This window comes from Hevea brasiliensis, chromosome 3 (genome assembly GCF_030052815.1).
Source record: "Hevea brasiliensis isolate MT/VB/25A 57/8 chromosome 3, ASM3005281v1, whole genome shotgun sequence".
Lineage (NCBI taxonomy): Eukaryota > Viridiplantae > Streptophyta > Magnoliopsida > Malpighiales > Euphorbiaceae > Hevea > Hevea brasiliensis.
In genome coordinates this window covers 11,450,802-11,473,174 of record NC_079495.1, presented here as the reverse complement: position 1 = coordinate 11,473,174, position 22,373 = coordinate 11,450,802, and the positions used below count along the sequence as shown (strand labels likewise).

Sequence of the window (22,373 nt, the reverse complement as noted above, 5' to 3'; positions counted from 1 at the left end):
TACACTATTTCTTCTGACCTTACTTGAATTGTTCCTAAACTTGATGATAAGTTCGAGAACAATCTTTTACACATCCTTATTTAACTATTTTGAAATGCCTTCCCAGGTTACATAAGACCATCCAATCCAATCACTCAAACTAACAGGCATAGAGACCAATGCACTATTTGAAGCCATATCAAACCTCATAGAGCACCTCTGATACCCGCGTTAAGTTAAAGCCCAAACTACACAAACATTAAGCTTGTGAATACTATTTTAAGTGCTTTAATAAGAAGAATGATTGCTTCTGAAGGACACTGCGGCAACCAAAGTAACACTCCACATTTACTACTAAGGATATCACACTAGAGAACTTAGATATCATATTTTAAACATAGGTCCAAAATAATTAATCGTTATGACTATATGAAATCTAGGTAAGTTTTGTACGAAGGTCCAATCTGCACCAGGATAACCATTCTAGGAATGTAACCAATTGGAAACTCTGTCTCGGCTAAGATTATTACTAATATTAAGATTGTTTATAATTTCATGACAATTGACAAATATAATTATTATGGTTTTCATGCTACAGCACAATTTTAAGACATAAAGATTCATCTAGAACTAAAAAAAATGTACTATCACTTAAAAGGAAAAAAAAAACTGAATTGAAGTTTACAAACTAGGTTGGAACAATATTTTAGCTTCCAAACGTGAAAAAGAAAGTGGTCCCAACCTTATCATTTTTGTTGTGCTACCTCTGCCATCCTAATTCATGTTCCCCCAAAATGAATACTAAAAAATTCATGAAAAGTCAACAAATCTGTAGGCATTCATATCTAAAATCTCTTTCATAAATTCTTTGCAAGTTGGCACAATTCAACTTCTTACATAGACCACAAAAAGAACACAACTAAGCCTAAATCTAAATCTAATAAGATTGAATCTATTGATCCTTTACTCCATTATGCTCAATTTAAAGCCACATTAAGTAGGCCTAGTGATGCTAAATCCTTCTGGACTATTTCAGCCTATGCCATCCTCAATCCTTCTCCCATCTTCTTCAATCATGTAACTTGGTAACTTCTGTACCTATGCTATTTCATCATTTTATCCATAGTGAATATTCTTAAACAATGAACACTCAGAACAACCCAAAAATTGAGGTTGCTATGCGTTGAGACCTAAATATCATTTTAAACCTCAATTACTTTAAAACTTAGGCAAATAGAACAAAAGCCTCATAGAATTAGAACTTTAGAGTTGACTCTGATGCCATCTAAACACTCAAATTAATATGAAAATCTAAGTTATTGGGATGAAAGCATGGGCATCATATCCTATTTTAATGTTATTATATATGAAATCCTTAATAAAGTGTCAATTTCATCTTCTGGCAAATGCATTAATTCCTTATTGGTTCATTTATAGTATCTCTAAACATCCATTTCAAATCCTCATATTTTTCACTTATTTTGTCAAAATGCTATTCATATATATGCAACAATGATACTAAAAATGAACAGTATTCACAATAACTTAAAAACACAAAATTAAAGAGAAAAGAGAAGAATTATGAGGTGTTCTCACCAACTAATAATTTTTTTAATTAATGAACATTTCTTAAGCAACTTCAAAATGGAAGAGAAAGAAAGTCAAAAGGACAAAGTTGTTTATGCCTAGTGCAGAAGGTGAAGGCATATGCAATATATTATTTATTTCATTATTTATTTTTATTTTATTGCACCACCACTATTGTTAATAAAATTACATACATGAGTAAAAAACATCATTAAAATGCATGGTATGAATTTTATTTTTAATCAAATCTAATATTAAAATGATAATTTTAATTTTCTATTGTATTATAATTTTAATTTAATAATGCCTTATTAATCATATCTTAAAATAATTTAAATTGAATTTTATAAACTCATTAAGTATGTTACATTTATTTTTAACTTATGTAAAATAGAATTTTAAAAAATAAAAAGCATGCAAATGCAAAAGATCACTAAAAAACTCTCAATTAGATTTTAAGCCCATTAACCATTAGCCCATTTTATCACCAATAGCCGCATTAGAGATACACAGCAAATACACAGACACAACCAAGTTTTATCATAGAAAGCAAAGGTAGCCAAAGCCAGCCAAGTACATCTGCTTTTATTTATTCTCCTCTTCTTTTTCTTTTCAATGGCAGTCTTTGATGGGTAGGCTGCTTCTCCTCCTCCTCCTCTTTTCTTTTTTTATCTTTTCTTTTCTTTTTGGTCTTCTTCTTACCCACCTCACCCAAGTGCGCTTGGGCTCGCCTTGCACCTCACTACACCTAGGCGAGGTCAAGCCCCTTTCTTAGGGCGATGTGCAGCCCCTAGCTCCCTGAGCACCTTGCGCCTCAGGCACACCTTTCACAACACTGCTTATATATATATGCCTATTTATACATCTGACACTTATTTGGTTTCAAATTATGACTATTGATAATAAAGCCATTTAGTTCCTTGATTAATATATATGACAGCATAAAGAAGAAATAAACCTTGAGAAAGTTATTTGCACTTCTTGTTGTCTCTATAAGCCCCATTATGAATGAGATAACCATAAGAACCAGTCCGGTGAAGAAGTGGACCAAAAGAACCACATTCTGCAGATAGTAAATGTTTCATTCAAAATGGTATCAGCTTAATGATTTGGAAGTCCAAAAAAAATAAAGAGAAAAGAATGTTTTGCTACCTGAGCCATGGTGTGATCAGAAAACAAGAATGTAAGGCAGTATGTTGAAGATGCAATTGCTAGTCCATACTCCAAAAATATCAGAAGTGTTGGAAAGAAACAATCCCTTCCAATAAACTGATCCAAACCTGCAGGCCCAAATCAAACTTCTGACAAGGTTAAAACACCCAAAAGGACACACACACACACACACACACACACACACACACACACACACACATATATATTATGGAAAGTCAATCACTATATTATTTCTTTGTATATTCTGTATTCTGTATTCCTATTTAGGATTTCTTATTTAGGATTTCTTCCTAATTAGTAGAACACAATTATAGGAATTAATTGTATATATATACCCATGTACAGATTAATTGAAATTAAGGAGAATCATCTCTTTCTACAATATATATATATGTTCTGTAAATCAGGTACAATTTGAGGTAGCAAAGAAAGTGGATGGATATTTATGTAGAACTTGTTTGGCAATAATCGAAAAAACAACTGAAGAAGGCTTCCTCCTCGTTTGGGATGGGTCAAATCTGTACCATTAAGCAGTAGAAACTTGCAAAGGCTTCAGAATGATCCAATTAAATTTTAAGCACTGCCTAACCATGCAAGGGATTTAGAATCTAAATGCAAAGAAAGCTTTTGTGTGCAAAAATTATAGCAACAGACAATTATGCCAAGGAATTACCTTTGAGAGCTACAGTGATGTGCTATTATAACAATGCTTTGGTATTTGGTTGAGCAGAAAGATAGAATTGTTGTAAGTTATGAATTTCCAATCATTATTAGGGAAAACTGCTTCTATTTCAGGGTCTTTTAAACTGTTTCAACATTACAAAAATCCAATATTTAGGTTTACTAATTTATTTGTTTATGAATTCTTTGTTTAAATCATAGGAGGCACCTTCTCCATTATATTATAACTTTTTTTCTTCCATGGACTTACTATAAAGTCTTACTGAAAAAGAAGGGGAAAGTACAAGAATAAACTATCAACACCCATATCTCAGAATTTACTTTCCAGTTTCTATGTATACCAAGGAGATGAACAGAAAAATGTTCTCTCCTTTTTTTCTCCCTTGATCACTTTTCCTTTTTCAATCTCTTAAGCAGATAGATCACCCACTAATATGCACCCATTAACTTTCTTAAAATAACTCTAAATTCTACTTTAGGATATCACTGGAAATTAGAATAAGGGATGTGTTTGCCTATAATTAAGGAGCTACAAAGCCCATTAGGATGCCAAATTTATAAAACATCAACCAATATGTCAAACATCATTTACTTAAGAAAATGAGTGAACTTGAGGAAATCAGAACCTGAATTTAAATTTAACAGGACAGTCCTTTAAATATTTGATTCTTCTTAACTACGCCACATCGGTTAGATATGTGAATAATGTACCCCTTATAAAGACTTGGGCAACACTCGTCTCTTGAGCTAGTTTTTGGGGCGTGTTCGGACTGGTCTTTTTTCCTATCATGGCATCAGAGCCTCCCTAACCGGTACTGAGCCTCTCATAAGAGTTTCATGCTCTAGGTATTAGCCCCGGGAGTAAGGGAGCTGTGCTAACTACCCCACATCAGTTAGGTATGTGGGTGATGTGCCCCTTGTAAAGACTTGAGCAATCCTCCCCCTTGAGCTAGCTTTTAGGGGTGAGTTAGGCCCAGATTATTTTCTTACCAATTCTTAAACAGAAAACCATGCAAAATATAAGTTCATCTTGCTTAGGTCAATAAAACATATGCTAAGAAACAGTTGAGACACTTGAGAAATCAGCATGAAATACTACGCAACACCCTATTCTTCGAATGCAATATTGGAAGGAATAATTATAATACTCTAGCACTAAAATAAAATATTTAATGTTCTATATAGGAAATATATTCATTGTTATGGAAAGTCAATCACTATATTATTTCTCTGTATATTTTGTATTCTGTATTCCTATTTAGGATTTCTTATTTAGAATTTCTTCCTAATTAGTAGAACACAATTATAAGAATCAATTGTATATATATACCCATGTACAGATTAATTGAAATTAAGGAGAATCATCTATTTCTACGTGGTATCAGAGCAGATCATCTATCTAGGGTGACTATTTGTTCTCACCACCTAGCTCAGGAGAAACCTTGGCCGCCGACCGGCCGTTTCGACCCCGATCAACGTCGCCGGCGTCGCCTCAACCCCCCTCATTCCACCATTGTGTGCTGTTGCCTGATCCAATACACCATTAAAAGACTTCTGAGGTTTGGCTCTCAGATCCTATTTCGGTATTTGCTTAATTTGTGATTTTGGGTTATTTTGCTGCTATAAGCACTTTGGATTAGCGTTTCAATCAGTTTTCTTTGTCTCAACAAATGGCAGACAATAAGAATGTTATTTCTGATGTGATTCCGGTGATGACTAAGATCACGGAACACAAACTTAATGGTTCGAATTACCTTGAGTGGAGTAAGACTGTTAGGGTCTATTTGCGTAGCATTGATAAGCATGATCACCTTACTAAAGATCCACCCACTGATGATACACGACAAACTTGGCTAAGGTAGGATGCTCGGCTATTTTTGCAGCTTCGGAACTCGATTCACAGTGAGGTAATTAGTTTAATTAATCACTGTGAATTTGTTAAGGAATTGATGGATTACTTAGATTTTCTATATTCTGGTAAAGGGAATATCTCCCGCATTTATGATGTTTGTAAGGCATTCTACCGTGCTACGAAAGAGGATAAGTCTCTCACGGCTTATTTTATGGATTTTAAACGGGTATATGAGGAACTTAATGTATTGTTGCCTTTTAGTCCTGATGTGAAAGTTCAGCAGGCCCAACAGGAACAACTGGCTGTTATGAATTTTCTTGCAGGCCTTCCTTCAGAGTATGAGACTGCTAAATCTCAGATTCTCTCCAGTTCAGAGATTTCCTCTTTGCATGAAACGTTCATACGGGTCCTTCATACAGAGAGTACCCAATCTTCACAGCCTGCCAGTAGTGCTCTTATTAGCCGTAATCCAAATGGACAACAGGGTAATAGAAGAGGAAGTAGAGGAGGAATTACAGGCAACAGAAGTAATCAGCGTAATAGAGAGGCTAGTTCTAATCAGGACTCAAGATGAGTCATTTATTATTATTGCCACGAGCCTGGCCATACAAAATATAATTGATCGCAACTTCAGAAAAAAAATCAGCGATCATAGATGGCAAATATGGCAGTAGAGAATTCTACAGTATCTTCCTCTGATAAAACTATTTTGGTATCTGCAGAGGATTTTGCACAATTTTCCCAATATCAGGCATCTCTAAAGCCTACCAGTTCCCCTGTCACTGTGATCGCTAAGTCAGGTAAATCCACTACATGCCTTGTGTCTTCCTCATCCAAATGGGTTATTGATTCTGGTGCGACAGATCACATGACAGGTAATTCTAATCTTCTATCTGCTTTTCAGTCTAATCTCACTTCCTCTACTGTTACTTTAGCTGATGGTTCTACTTCTTGTGTCATGGGTTCTGGAACTGCAAACCCGACTTCGTCAATTTCTTTGTCTTCTGTTTTGTGTCTACCAAAATTCTCTTTTAATCTACTTTCTGTTAGTAAACTTACTCGTACCTTAAATTGTTCTGTTTCCTTTTTTCCTGACCAGTGTTTATTTCAGGATCTTACGACGAAGCAGATTATTGGTAGAGAACGCGAGTCAGGTGGTCTCTACATTCTGGAAAATCATGTACCGCGGTCGCTTGTTTGCTCCAGTACCTTAACACCTCTTGAAGCTCATTGTAGATTGGGTCATCCTTCTTTGTCTACTATGAAGAAGCTGTGTCCTCAATTTCAGTCTTTATCAGTACTAGAATGTGAGTCGTGTCAGTTTGCAAAACATCATCGTTTGCCTTCTGTGTCTAGAGTCAATAAACGAGCTTCATCTCCTTTCGAGTTAGTTCATTCTGATGTTTGGGGTCCTTGTTCTGTTACTTCTAAAACTGGATTTCGTTATTTTGTTACTTTTGTTGATGATTACTCTCGTATTACCTGATTATATTTAATGAAGAATCGTTCTGAGTTATTTTCTATCTTTTGTGCCTTTTGTAATGAAATCAAAACTCAATTTAATATTTCTGTGCGCATATTAAGAAGTGACAATGCCAAAGAATACTTTTCAGCACAATTTCAGTTTTATATGACACAAAATGACATTCTTCATCAGTCTTCCTGTGTGGATACCCCATCCCAAAATGGCGCGGCCGAAAGAAAAAATCGGCATCTTCTTGAGGTAACTCGTGCTCTTCTTTTTCAGATGAAAGTTCCTAAACACTTTTGGGCAGATGCAGTTTCTACGGCATGTTTTTTTATCAATCGTATGCCATCTTCTGTCATTAATGGGGATATTCCTTATACTGCTTTGTTTCCTACAAAATCTTTGTTCCCTATTGAACCCCGTATTTTTTATTGTACCTGTTTTGTGCGTGATGTTCGTCCACAGATTACTAAATTGGATCTAAAATCTCTCAAATGTGTCTTCCTTGGGTACTCCCGGCTCCAAAAAGGATACCGTTGTTTCTCTCCTACTCTTAATCGTTATCTTGTTTCTGCAGATGTCATATTTTTTGAGTCCACTCCATTTTTTCCTCAATCATCTGTGTATGAGAGTCAGGGGGAGGAGGATGATCTCTTAATATATAATGCCCAACTTGTGTCTAGTCCTCTCCCACAGCTTGTTCCTTCTGTCTCTAGACCTACTCGACCTCCTGTTGTTCATGTTTATTCCAGGAGATTGGAGATTCCCGACTCAGATCCTCCACCAGCTACTTCGTTGGGAGATCCTGTACCTCATACTGATCATGATTCTGATCTAGACTTACCCATTACTATTCGTAAAGGTAAACGTTCATGTACTTACCCTATCTCTTCTTTTGTTTCTTATAATCAATTGTCTTCTTGTTCTCGGTGTTTTGTTACTTCTTTAGACTCTGTTCCTATCCCTAATACTGTTGGTGAGGCACTGTCTCATCCTGGCTAGTGTGCTGCTATGAAAGAGGAAATAGAGGCTTTAGATGCTAATGGTACATGGGAACTGTTGCCTTTGCCCACTGGTAAGAAAGCTATTGGTTGCAAATGGGTATTTACAGTAAAGGTAAATCCTGATGGTTCTGTGGCTAGGTTAAAAGCACGCCTTGTAGCAAAAGGATATGCTCAGACATATGGGGTTGATTACTCTGACACTTTTCCTCCTGTAGCTAAACTTACTTCTATTCGCTTGTTTATCTCTTTAGCAGCTACATATGATTGGCCCTTGCATCAATTGGATATCAAGAATGCTTTCCTTCATGGTGATCTTCAGGAGGTGTATATGGAGCAACCACCTGGCTTTGTTGCTCAGGGGGAGTTGGGTAAAGTTTGTAAGCTTCGGAAACCTCTTTATGGCTTGAAACAAAGTCCTAGGGCATGGTTTGGGAGATTCAGTGAAGCAGTACAGGAATTTGGTATGCAAAACAGTAAATGTGATCATTCAGTATTTTATAGGCAATCTGAGGCTGGTCTAATTCTCCTGGTAGTCTATGTGGATGACATTGTCATCACTGAGAGTGACTCTGCAGGTATTTCATCTCTTAAAACCTTCCTCCAAACCCAGTTTCAGACAAAAGACTTGGAATTGTTAAAGTATTTCTTGGGTATCGAAGTTATGAGAAGTAAGAAGGGTATTTTCTTATCTCAAAGAAAATATGTCCTCGATCTATTGACAGAGACAGAAAAATTAGGTGCTAAGCCTTGTAGTGCACCAATGACTCCAACTTTACAACTGTTAGCAGGGGATAGTGAGTTGTTTAAAGATCCAGAGAGATACAGGAGATTGGTAGGAAAATTGAACTACCTTACAGTCACTCGTCCTGACATTGCTTATGCCGTTAGTGTGGTAAGTCAGTTTATGTCTTCCCCAACTGTTGCTCATTGGGAAGCCTTGGAACAAATCTTGTGTTATCTGAAGGGTGCTCCAGGAAGAGGTTTGCTATATGGTAATCATGGGCATTTGAATATTGAATGTTTTTCAGATGCCGACTGGGCTGGATCTAAGGTTAACAGGAGGTCAACTACTGGATATTGCGTTTTTGTTGGAGGAAATTTGGTGTCTTGGAGAAGCAAGAAGCATAGTATAGTTTCTCGATCTAGTGCTGAATCCGAATACAGAGCCATGGCACAATCAGTATGTAAGGTAATGTGGATACTTCAATTATTAGATGAGAAAGGTTTTAAGACCTCCCTGCCTGCGAAATTGTGGTGTGATAATCAAGCTGCTCTCCATATTGCTTCTAATCCGGTGTTTCATGAGCGGACCAAACATATTGAGATTGATTGTCACTTTATTCGTGAAAAGATTCAACAACATATCATCTCAACAGGACACATCAAAACTGGAGAGCAGTTAGGAGATATTTTCACAAAAACTCTGAATGGAGCTAGGATTGAATACATTTGTAACAAGTTGGGCATGATTAACATCTATGCTCCAACTTGAGGGGGAATGTTATGGAAAGTCAATCACTATATTATTTCTCTATATATTTTGTATTCTGTATTCCTATTTAGGATTTCTTATTTAGGATTTCTTCCTAATTAGTAGAACACAATTATAGGAATCAATTGTATATATATACCCATGTATAATTGAAATTAAAGAGAATCATCTATTTCTACATTCATCAAGACCCTCAAAAAATTTGAACTGCTTGCATGTTGCTTATATTTTAAACTTACCAAAGATGTAGAAAAGAACTATTGCGAGAAATGAAGGAAATAAGAAGCTGATGAAGTCCCAAATATATGTAGAAGCCCAATATGAAAGTACAGAAACCTGAGAGCAACACCACATTGTTAAACATTACTTTTCAAAGAAAGAGAGAGCGAGAGAGAGAGAGATAGAGAAAGGAGATTTTCAAAGTTATGAAAAAATAAAAACTGGGAAGCTAATTTGGCCTTAAAGAGTACAGAGCAATCATACCCCACTAATCAACTGTTGGTGCTTGGCCTTCACTTCACGTTCCTGGATCAAATAGAACAGATAATATGAAATGTCATGCCATGACAAAAATGGAAATACTTAATGTTACAAGTCTCTTATGAGGACATCAGCCAGGCAAAGAACAAAATGACTCCCATGAAAAAATAAAATTCTAACAGGTTATGAGAAGAAGTTTTAGATATCATCAGCCCAAGCAAATAAATTCACAAGAGAAATTGAGAATTTTTTACTGCTGTCATGGCAGATAGCAAGTTGACATTGACAAGAACAAAGTTACGTATGAGGACCACTGCAGAAAGGTAGAGTGGTAGAGCAGTTGACATGTAATGAACATGAGGCAAAAGAATGTATAAGAGCAGAAAAAAAAGGTAAAAATATTGCAACAGGACTGAAGGGACATGGTAACATCTTTGAAAAGAAAATTCATATAGGACCCATGGAGATGCACAAGGTACAAAGAGTAGACAGTCACATGTACACAATGGAAACTGGAAAACAAAGCTAACATGCTTAGAGGAAAAAGGAATAGGAATAAAGGCAACAAATTAAAAAAATCTACGTCGAAAAAATCCTATTTAGATTACCTCTATTGCCAAAGATAAATGTTACAAACAATGCAAATGCTTAAACTTTCATAATTGTTTTGCTACTGAATTTACCACATGCCTTATGAGTAGCAGTTATAAGTTATGCGATAATGCTTAATGCATGAAGAAAACTACTTAAAATAAATAATTCAGAGTAATATTCAGAAACAATACCTTCACAATGGCAACAGCAAATGAAGCAGGAATAAATGAGAAGGCGATATTAATAATAACAGCAGCAGAGAAGGCATCCAAGTCCTACATAATTCACATGATAATTCAAGTTGTAAATTCATTAATTGTCTCAATGAACTGGCAAAATATTCACAGATACGTATGTCAGAAGCAATGCTAAATCAAGAAAGATAGATCTTTTTATACAATGTTACGAGTCCATGCATAACATAATACAAGCTGCTAATATGCTGATCCAGCAGGAAAACAGACGAGCATGCATGTCAGAAGGCATTCCTGTTCAGGTATAAGAATCTCCAACACATAATAAGCATATAATGATGAAAGCATCAGATATAGGCACTATGAAACCGTTTTAACAAAAGTATATCTAATTTCATGTGGTATGCCATTTGTGAGCACCATGCTTCACAACACTCTCCAGAATGGCCCCATATTCATAAAGAATGAATGAATGCAAGACATTCCCAGATTGAAGAAGCCACTTCCTTAGAACCTGCCACCTCTTAATCTAAACCCACGCTCTCCCCCAGCATCCATGAGCTCATCAGCACCCAATTTGGGATGTGGATAATCCAAGTAGCATTAAGCTTCTCTTAGGAAAATAGACAGGATAATTTAAGTATGACCCATGTAGACCCAACTTTCTATTCACTCATGGGATCTGGGTGGTACAAGGGGGCCATAACAGCTCTTTTCTTCTCAACAATTCAATCCTTTATCATTGCACGGACAACAATTTCTCAAGCTATGATTTAGGCCCTCAATGGGAAAATAATAGGAGCACCTAAAATGTATCCTGCATTAAAGTAAATAGATTAATTTCTGCCAGATAAGTATCCCCATTTCAGTGAGAACTGAGAAGCATTTATTTGAGGATCTAACTAGCAACTAGTCAGCCATTCCTTATGGCTATTAATTTGTGCAATATTATGGATGTTACTTTCAATACTAAGTATTTAAAATTGCACAATCTTATATATGATATTTTCAATACTAGGCATTTAAAATTGTATATAAAAGAGTAACTATCTGGCTCAATCTGGGCTTCTAGCATAACCAGTTTGTGTAAAATGCTTGAGAACAGTAACATGAAAGGGGAAACATACATGTCGTTGCAAGTGCTGGCTCTTTGTCATTGGCAAAGGGTGATTGCGAGTTCTAATTGTCATATTTTTGTCACCAGTAGCAAGCCTAAGAATTGCTGCATTCATTACATTGATATAAGTTGGAGCAGCATGCTGACAAGAACTATTATGCAGTACAGTATATCCCAAACTTCCATCATCATTCTGATCATCCATCACAACTGCTCCATACCTGTACAGGATTAACATAAAATGGAACAGAGCCCTAGATCATTTATTAAAAAGTTCAAAGTGATAAACATGTAGTTCCAGCTGCTTCTCTTGGCAAAAATTGTAACATCCAGAAATTGGCTCTAGCCTAACCTAACAGCCTAATGTCAGATTAAAATCAGTCTCATCCAAGAAAAAGGCATGTAACGTAAACACAAAGCCATTCAACTAGCACATTCAACAAGCATAATTACATATATTTTGTAACAACAAAGGATTCTGATGTAAATATGAAAAATTAAAGCTTAAGTAATATTGGTTTGACAATAATGATGACAAATAAGGTTAGTTAGATGCGGCCACTGGTTCAGGTGACTCTTGGAACCAGGGACCTCAGACTGGACCACAGTCGCCCCAGTCTTGGTTCCAGCTCAGTTCTAATTTTAATCCATTGGTTGAATTTTTTTTTTCCAATTTTTTTCTTTTTCTCTAAGCCAGTTCAAGAGGAGAGAAAGATGTCCAGTTCAATCTGGTCCAGGGCTAGACCGGTCTAGTTCTAGGTCTGAACAAGACTGTGGCGAGGTCTAGTGCTAGTGACCTCCAATTCTATGGCAGGCGACATACCAACTTGGACTCAAATCAAAAGCCTCTTCTATCAGATTGAAAAAAACAGTAGCTCACAATCAAGACAAACACAAAATGTGAAGATTTTAGCAGTGAATGTGAGTGCATAAAAATATCTATTTTAATCAAATATCAACCCACACAATGATGACGCAGAATAGTTGAGTGAGCCACCATGGCTGTATAATTTACTAGGCAAGGCACATTAAATCACCATGCACAAAACTAAGTGGGCTTTTGGGGACATTACAAGGATATGTATAAAGAAGCAGTCACCAGCGTCCAGATGGTAAGAGAATGCGAAAAAATGTCCTATCACAGTTGGATTGTATTAAGGATTGGCCTTGAGCCCTGATCTTTTTGTTTTACTCACATATAGTTTTAATTATATCTTTGAATATTTATTCATTTCATGAACTGGTGTTAACAAGAAGTTGGAGCTAAAGAGAACTCTGGAGTCTATGGATTACAAGTTGAGTAGAACTAGAATCAGTATATGAGATGCAAGTTTATCAATGAATTGACAAGTGATTGAAGTGTGGTTAGCATAGATGGCTAATAGTCCAATATAGCCTCACACTTTAAATACCTGGGATCTATAATGTCCAACATAGGGTGAAATGAGGACATCAATCATAGGATAAAGTAGGACGTATGTGCAAAACATGACGATGGACGAGATAAAAAAATTAATGCATTCATGGGAAGGAGAGAGTAGCATCTTCCAGTAACAAACAAGGGAAAACAATAGAATATATAGCAAGGGCAAGCCAAGCCAAATTAACTTAAGCCATTTTGATAGAGGCAACCTTAAACTCAACACATGAACCTATGCCAATAGCTACCTGCACTCTCCAGGTCAAAGAATTTCACATGATATCAAAGCAGGTCATATTATGGGATCCGAAAAGCATGATGGGCAATACCACATCAAGCCAAAACCAGGTGGATTCATGGGCTAATAAAAAGAACTAAACCAATAGGCTTGAGCCAAAACGAAAGAGGCTAGACTCTAGTGAATGGACCACTGCATACAATGCAAGTAACAAATGAACCTATAAACTTAAGGTCAGTCTACTTGCACTAGAGGGGAGGAGTGCCGGTGTCCCACATTGACAACAAAGAAGGAAAAAGAAGAGAATATAAAATAAAAATAAAGCAAGGAGAACCAAGCCAAATTGGCTTAACCATTTTGGTGAAGGCAACCTTAAGCTCAACACATGAACCCATGCCAATGATCATCCGCACTCTCCGGCTTAAAGAATTTCACAGCGCCGATTGACAAAAAGTTGAGAAAAGGGAGACTAACATGGTTTGAAGGTGTGTATCATAGAATAGCAAATACGCCTGAAAATTAGGTTGAGTTCAGTGAAATTATAGGAGATAAGAAAGTGAGGTTAGTCAAAATGATGTGGGGGAAAAAAGAATTCAGTGCTCTAGATTCTCTGAAGATATATCCCTATACCAAGTGAGTGATAGAAATGAACCATATTACCAACTCCAACTAGTTAATGACTTAGGATTAACACTTACTTGAGTTTTGTACAAATTTATTTGAAAATGACAAGGAATGAAAAAAAGTTAATAATGCTTAGCTGCTGTTGCTGTTCATTTTCTCCATTTTTTCTTTTTCTTAGCTAAATTTTTGTTAACCATTTTTTTTTCTTGTAAACAAAGAATTTGACACAAGGATAACAATTTTTTTCTATCATCATTGCTAACACATTTACATGTAAAGGAGAAAAACAGCAAAACAAAAGAAAACCACTAGGGTAAATACCCCAACAACACCTTGTAAGCATAATGCATATTTTCATAATAACACCAATGAAAAGGTGACAATCATGTGAACTACACAAGTAGTTAATTAAATTCTTGAATTTGTTGAAAGAGCCAAATTCATCAGAATTCCTCCTTATACTTTCAAATCTTCAAGTTCCTTGTCATCTAGTAAATTATAATTTTAAAGCATCCGAAGTCCTAACAGAAGAGAGATTGTACTTTTTGACAATTGCAGCGTACAATGCATTAAAAAAAAAGAAAAAAAAGAAAAAGAAAGAAAGAAAGGAAAGTAGTCATTACTCTTGATTTTTTAGAAAGAAAGAAGAAAAGGGAGAGAAAGGGAGAGAATTGAAAGGATTACATTTTCATTTACTTGTACTTGACATAATACATAAGAGTCCATATTTATAATAGAAGATACAAGATATATGGCATTCCTTAAATCACTGCTTAATATAAGTACTAATTAAGTAAACTAATCACACGATTTTCCCATAAGCATATCCCATAAATTAAAGTAAAATCTCATCAATTCCAACACTCCCCCTTGATGAGATTTTTGCTGAAGTTATGGATGCATCATCAAGAATGAGAATTTGGGAGAAAAACAGCTTTGGGACTCAAACCCTAGGCTAAAATGAAGAAGAATGAGAATATTGGAGAAAAATAGCCAAGACTCAAACCCTAGGCTTTGATGAAGGAGAAGAAAAGAGTAGGGACATCAACCCTAGACTCTCAAGTCATGAAGAGAAGAAGAGGAAGATGAATAGCTTGGGACTCAAACCCTGAAGAAAGAAAATAGCTTTTGGGACTAAAACCCATTGCTTTGTGAAGAAGGAGGACAATAAGAAAGTAGAAACCCTAGAATTCTGTAGGCTCTGATACCATCTTGATTTTTTAGAAAGAAAGAAGAAAAGGGAGAGAAAGGGAGAGAATTGAAAGGATTACATTTTCAGTTACTTGTACTTGACATAATACATAAGAGTCCATATTTATAATAGAAGATACAAGATATATGGCATTCCTTAAATCACTCCTTAATATAAGTACTAATTAAGTTAACCAATCACGTGATTTTCTCATAAGCATATCCCATAAATTTAAGTAAAATCTCATCAATTCCAACAATTACATATCACATGCATAACGTACAAAAAAAAAAAAAGCAACTACACATTATGTCCACAACAACCTACTTCAGGGGCACAATAACTGTTCCATGATTTAAAACCATGCATATCTTCATGAAAGAACAATTATAGAAAAGAAGGATCCAACCATTTGTCATTTCTGATGATGAGGGAGAAAACATGGAATAACTAATGTAATGGCAGCTAAGCACCAAAACAATGAAGCTAACACGAAGAACTAAAATTTAAAAATGAAATACATGATGCAATATTTTTACATGCGGTTTTGAGAATGCCAACTTTTGACAGATAAAGTGATTCAGCATTCAGTTAACATACCTCGACTGGTAAGATTCATTAAAGCTAGACATTAAGAATTCACTCATTGAAAGTAAAACAGGTCCCAAAGTTGGCCCCGCAGCTTTGATGGCATTAGCTAATGCCCCCTCTGAATCAGGGAATTTATACACACTCTTTTCAAAGCTTTGAATCCAACCACCTTTAATGTATTTTACAACCTGCAGTTTAGTAAAATTTATTGTTGTGAAAAATATACTAGCAATCACAAAATAATTGGAACACAAAGTTTAACCAGTTTGGGAATTTGCCTACTGTACTAAACAATTCACTAATAAAGAAAATAATACAACCACTAATTAATCACACACTTGCAAATCCTTTAACCCAATTACACCCAATGATGTTTACCTTTACTAAGGCTCCATTCAGGGTTGAGATTGGGAGGTTTAAAAGGTTCTTTTCAGAAAAGCACCATTTAGATGTTATTGAAAAAGTTTTTGTTTGGGATTGGGAATCCCATATGGGAAATCTATGAAGGAAAGAGCAAAATATAAATGATTGAGTTGCAACGCTGAATTGGCTAGTCATTTTGATGTATAAAGCAACTTAATCACTTTTACAAGCCCATATTAAAATGGATTTATGTGTAATATACCTAGTACTCTCCAAATTTTAATATGGTATCATTGTCCGGATTGGGACGTAGGTTTCAGCTTCCATAAGGCTATACATTGAGGCCCCTATTGGGTTAATATTAATTGTCAAGTAACAACCATGTAGTTGCACTTGAAGGGGAAGTGTTTGAGAATTGGAAATCCCACATGGGAAATCTATGAAATGAAAGGGAAAAATATAAATAAATGGGTTACAACATTAAATTAGCTAATCATTTTGATGCAAAAGTAATTCAATCACTTATATAAGTTGTATTAAAATGAATTAATTTGTAATATGCCCAGCACTCTCCCCAAAATTTAACATGTTTACTTATTTTGGAGTTGTTACAACTAAACCATGTCAAATTTTACTTTAAACCAACTTTTAGTACCCTCTAACTAGCACATTTAAAGAGGTGTTTTTCTCAATAGTAGTCAACAGTGCTAAACAGACCCTAAGTGTACTCTTGCTAGAACCCTCACAAAATACACTCTTATACAAAATAAATACTCTCACATGCAAGCAAGAAGCTTGCTCAACCCATGGCACACACTTCACAATCTCTCAAATATGTGGCCAGCCAAAACACCAGCTCAAAGCTCCTTATATAGCCATGAATATCAGTCAAAACTTAGCCAAATTCATGCATCCACTGTAGTTTACTTGGGCACTACTTCAAGTAAGTTTTCATGAAGCTTCTTCAATAAGATTTTACATTTTCCATTATTATATTACAGGCTGGACTTAAAATTTAAGAATTTGAATGTTTTTGAAATGAATATGATTGCCAAGAATAATATACAGCTTCAACAGCTGAATGAACAACATAAAAGAACAACAAAATCAGAAGAAAGTAAATATAATTAACAGACCTCTCTTGCAATAGGCTGGGACAGATCAAAAGGAATGGGACCACCACCACCACCTCCACTTAAGAGAGGATTAAAATGTGAAGTTGTCAAGCTAACAGATTGCTGATCTGGATGTGGCTTAATTTTGAGAAAAAGAAGACCAAAAAGCAAGAATACAGCAGGAATTAGAAGCTGGAAAACAATTGTTTTCCGGTCTCTCCTAGCAGATATTGCCCTCTTTATAAATAATGCCTTGGTATGTTGACAAAATGTTGATCTTGAAATGATACAACAGCTACAGCACTGCATGCCTATAAAATTAATGAAACTTAAAACTGTCGCAACCATTAAACCACATGCTTTCCCCACTAATGCAGAAATGAACCCGATAAACTTTCTATAATTTCCTAGGAGTTTGGAACCAAAAACTCTTTTCGAGCCATGATTGTGAGAAGCTGTAGGAACCACAGAACCAGATGAAAGAATATTACTCCTCTGCTCGAAACCATCAGTCCCATCATAGTCGCATCCTGCAACTCTCAGAAATACCTCCTCCAGAGTCGTGACTGAGATTCCATAACTCTCAATGCCAAGATAATTTTTGTCCTCACTGCTACTTATTTTTGACTTCGAGACTCTCATGCAACTTTCAATTTCCCTGAACATGCTCTCAAAGGACAAGGAAGATGCCAAAGGAAGCTTAAAGGAAATCTCAGTTCCAACCTGGAGAGGCAAAACAAACAGCACATGAAAGTTAAAAAGGAAGCTCAACAGTACAACTGTATATTATACACAAGGAATCAACAACGCATATGGGTAAGAACTCAGATGTTCATATAATATGTAACATCCATAGCATAAAGATAACCAAGATAATATATTAACTTAAAATTTTTAATTGAATTTAAAATTCAAATATTCCATTCTTTGAAGTATCAAATGTCCAAACCTAACAGTAAATACAAATGAGGATCCCTTCTTGAAGTAGTAATCATCATTACAGGTGTTTGGCATCAGATTAGACAACATAAAATATATATCTTGCACATATAAAACCCATTTATGCAATATACCAATTTGAGATATAAAAGTTAAATGATACCTCACTCACACATATTGCTGATGGAATATGGCGGTAAACAATATCAGCAGCTGCAGAGGCAGTAGGTGCAGACTGAAAGAATATAGTGTTAACAATAAGGCCATTTTCAGTGATATTAAAAAGAGAACATTGTGTCACAAAAGAAGCTTTACAACTAAACCATCACAAATAGGACAAACCTTCACTAAAGTAAGAGTATAACCAACCCCATACTGATGCTTCAAGAAGAGAGAGCTGCAAAATAACCATTGAAAATGTGAATGATGAGCAATGCTAGCCATATCATGCTCACAATCATTTTCTTTTTAGAAAAAAAGACATGTTCAAATACCTCTTAAACATACAATTCATGAAATGAATCACATTCAATAACACAATGTGAAAAAGAGAGTGAGAGAGAGAGAGAGACAGAGAGAGAGAGAGAGAGAGAAGAACCAAACATTTCTGTTTAGTGTTCACTGAAAATAGTTAAAGTAGATTTAAAATAAAATGCTGCTATTATTCCCAACTGTCGAATGTCAACAACAGACATATGAAGCCATATGATCTTCAACAAGCAAAGACTATTTAAGGTTTGTTTATTTCCTTTTCATCACAAAGCACATAGACAAGGAATTTTAATTAGTTAAAAAATGAGAATTGATTCCACCTCCTTTATTCATCCCTTCCTCAACTTAGACAAGTTTTAAGTAGTTAGAAGGCTATCATGTACAAAATATTTAAATATATTCAAGGCTAATAACTCCCAACATACCCAAAGAGACACTTTGATCTCTACCACTTCAAGAGAACTCACCTGCATCAAACTTGAATTCCCAATCAAGGCTTAGTGAACCGGTGAAGACAAGGGTTAAGGGTCCAGAGTCAAACCAGGGTTTAACCAGTATTATATTTGTTGGGATTATATATCCCACATCAGGAAAATAGAAAAATTAAAGGGTGAATATAAGTGGAAGGGTTGCAACATTAACTTAGCTAATCATTTTGATGCATAAAGTAACTCAATTAGTTACATGAGTCCGAATTAAAATGAATTAAAAACATAATTTGATTAGCACTCTCTCCAAATTTAATATGTTATCAGAGCCCGGACTGGGTTGTGAGTTTCAGCTGCTCATAAGGTTGTATAATTCAGCCCATATTGGGTTAAATATTAACTAATTGTCAAGTGACAACCATATGGTTGCACTTGAGGGGGGAGTGTTGGGATTACGTGTCCCACATCGGGAAAATAAAAAAATTAAAGAGTGAATATAAGTGGAAGGGTTGCAACATTGTCTTGGCTAGTCATTTTGATGTGTAAAGCAACTCAACCACTTATATAAGCCCAGATTAAAAAGAATTAATACATAATTTGCCCAGCACTCTCTCTAAATTTAAAAATATTAAATATATTATAAAATTAATAATTTTTTTAAAAATAATAATGTAAACAATGTGCTATTATAATTAATAGTTTGATATCTTTTGTAATTAATAATTAAAAGAAATTTAGTTAAAGTTTAATATGTAAAATAATTTTTTTTAAAATTTATATTTAATTAAAACGTTAATGATAATATTTTATAATAACAAAATTTAAAATAAAACTTTCAAAATAATAAATTTATTTCTGTCATAAAAATAAATTATAATACATTAAAATTTCATATAATAATAAATAGAGAAAATTTATATTTTTTGTTATATAAAAAATAATAAAATAGAAAAAGAATTCATGTTAATACACTGATTAATAATTCAAATTAGAAGCTAGTGAAACGGAGAAACTTTTACTTTTCATTTACAATTGTTTGAAGTTAATATATATATATATATATATATATATATATATATATATATATATATATATATATATATATAAGCATACAGTCGGTTTGGTTGGGAACCGAACGGAGCCAAAAACCAAATTATTGAAAAAGTGAACCAAACCGAATAAATTTGGTTAGTTCGGTTTGGTCATTTGGTTTTCAAAAGTACAGGAAATAAACAGCAAATTCACAGAAAGACCATCAACAAAGAAGAAAAATTTTCCGCTAATTCAATCTAAGCAATATAAAATGGAAACCAACAAAGTTTCAGTCCATAAATACAGCCCAACAACCGTAATTCCATAAACAAAAATACACTTACAGCAACTCAAAACTGGAAGAATGGATCAATTACTAGTAACACTTGAGATTTTGTCAAATGTTGCAGACTCCTACTTTTTAAGAAATAAAAAATAAATATAATCCATAATAGCTTAATAAATACAGTCAAAATATATATAAAAGCCTCTTTATTTGAAGGAATAAGAACTACCTAGAAGAGAGAAAATTTTAATTAATTTTCAAATTTCAAGCATAATCAATCAAATATATAAAAATAATCTACCTAAATAATTTAAGGTACCGATAGGAAGAATCATAATTACCCGCCTCCATTCTGGTAAATTATTTAAAATATAATAATCATGAAAATAATCCCAAGAGTATCATCAAGTCAACAAACCCAAGAAGAAAAACACAATGTGAGAAAAAACATATATAATGACCTACCTCCATCGTCCTAGAATCTCTTGAAATCCCTCATCAGTCTCTTTCTCATTGGCTTGACATATTTTGGTGTCTAATTTCTAGAAGAGAAGATCTGAGGAAATCTAATAAAGATCCATCAAAGGCTTTTTCCTTTTCTTGCGCATTTCTAAAACAGGTCCCAACAATCAGCTTCAATGTTTTTGCTGTCATTTCTGGAGAGGAAGTGCAAGTGGACTGAGAAGATCAAAGAAGCAAAGAGGAATGGAGAAGAATTACATATGGACTGCTGAGATAAAGGAAAAAGAAGATTTCTAAGAATTCGAGAGGCACAGATTTCAAGGGAAGGGAGTGAGGGAGATGGCCAAACGGGTTTGAGGAAGTGAGGAGCAGAGGCAAAGGGATTTGATGAGGGCAGCGTCATTTGTTTGAGAAGCAGATTAGTTGCTGAAGGAGAAGAAATGACATAAGTAACTCCACCTAAAACACACTGTTTTATAGATTTGGTTTGGTTCGGTTTTACCAAATTCTTTTTCAAAACCGAACCAAACCGAATAAACTGATTTTTTTTTTAAATTTATAAACTGAACCAAATTTCTTATTCAGTTCAATTCAGTTGGTCATTTCAGTTTAAACTGAATTTTGCTCACCCTATATATATAAGGGAAGCAAAATGATAAATTCTGGTAGTAGTTGGAGTGCTATGAATTCTCAATGAACACTGCATCAACCATGGATAGAGCCCTGTCCAGCATACATGATTCAATTTCTTTTTTTTTTTTAATGAATGACCCAAGTCACCCAACTGACTAGTTTAAATCTGGCCGGGTTTACTGTTCGCCAGTTAATCAGCCGGTTTATTCCACTTCAAGGCAGGTTTACCAAAAAGAGGGTTTGTGAGTGAACCATACCAGACCAAAGGTCCGAATCCCAATTAAACCGGTCCGGGTCTAACAACCATGTTCCCAACTATCAAGAATGTGATAGAATTCAATTCTCCATCACCTCATTTAGCACAGCTCACCCCCTATCAACTAAGAATCCTTGAACAATTTCACTAAATTTTACTCCGAAACTATGCCAGAAAAAGCATTACCTATGTTGTCAGAGAATTTCTTCAAAAACAATTATTAGTCATCTGAATAACTTAAAGAAAATGTTATGTTTTGTCTCATTCATCATTTACATTAAAATATGAAACTCATTTACAAATCGGAGGGATTATATATAAGTTCATTCAGCATCTCTACCTTTATTGATAAAAAGAATGAGAAGGCAATGGGTAATAATGAAGAAAAAAAATCATTCGCAATACAAATGTTAAAAGTAAAAAAAGAACATCTGAAAAAAATGCAGCTAAAAATTCATGATTAAGAAAACTGTTCAATACAGAAACATGCAACAGGCAATTAGTGTCTGAAGTAACAACCAAACCTTCAAATTAGAATTCTGAATGACTTCCTTTGGAATAAATCATTTGCAAAAAAAGAATTCAATTGAATTCTCACACAATCATGCTTGATTTCTATTTCTTTTAAAAGAATTTTTTTTTTAAGTTAAAAAAAAATTGAATTCTTTTATTCTAAACATG

General features: G+C 34.7%; 1 protein-coding gene across 6 annotated transcripts in view; it reads right to left on the bottom strand.

The window, feature by feature from the left end:
* The window catches only part of LOC110642388 (ABC transporter A family member 1), a 59,625-nt gene that overhangs the window by 19,998 nt on the left and 17,254 nt on the right, over positions 1-22,373 (bottom strand). For all 6 annotated transcript variants that reach the window (XM_058143871.1, XM_058143868.1, XM_058143869.1 and 3 more), the window contains 10 exons: positions 18,446-18,500; positions 18,267-18,338; positions 17,186-17,887; positions 15,696-15,874; positions 11,632-11,842; positions 10,502-10,585; positions 9,720-9,761; positions 9,476-9,572; positions 2,719-2,846; positions 2,525-2,629 (listed from right to left, as the gene is read on the bottom strand). In XM_058143871.1, coding sequence (XP_057999854.1) covers positions 2,525-2,629; positions 2,719-2,846; positions 9,476-9,572; positions 9,720-9,761; positions 10,502-10,585; positions 11,632-11,842; positions 15,696-15,874; positions 17,186-17,887; positions 18,267-18,338; positions 18,446-18,500 — 1,675 coding nt within the window. The remainder of the gene's footprint in view (positions 1-2,524; positions 2,630-2,718; positions 2,847-9,475; positions 9,573-9,719; positions 9,762-10,501; positions 10,586-11,631; positions 11,843-15,695; positions 15,875-17,185; positions 17,888-18,266; positions 18,339-18,445; positions 18,501-22,373) is intronic.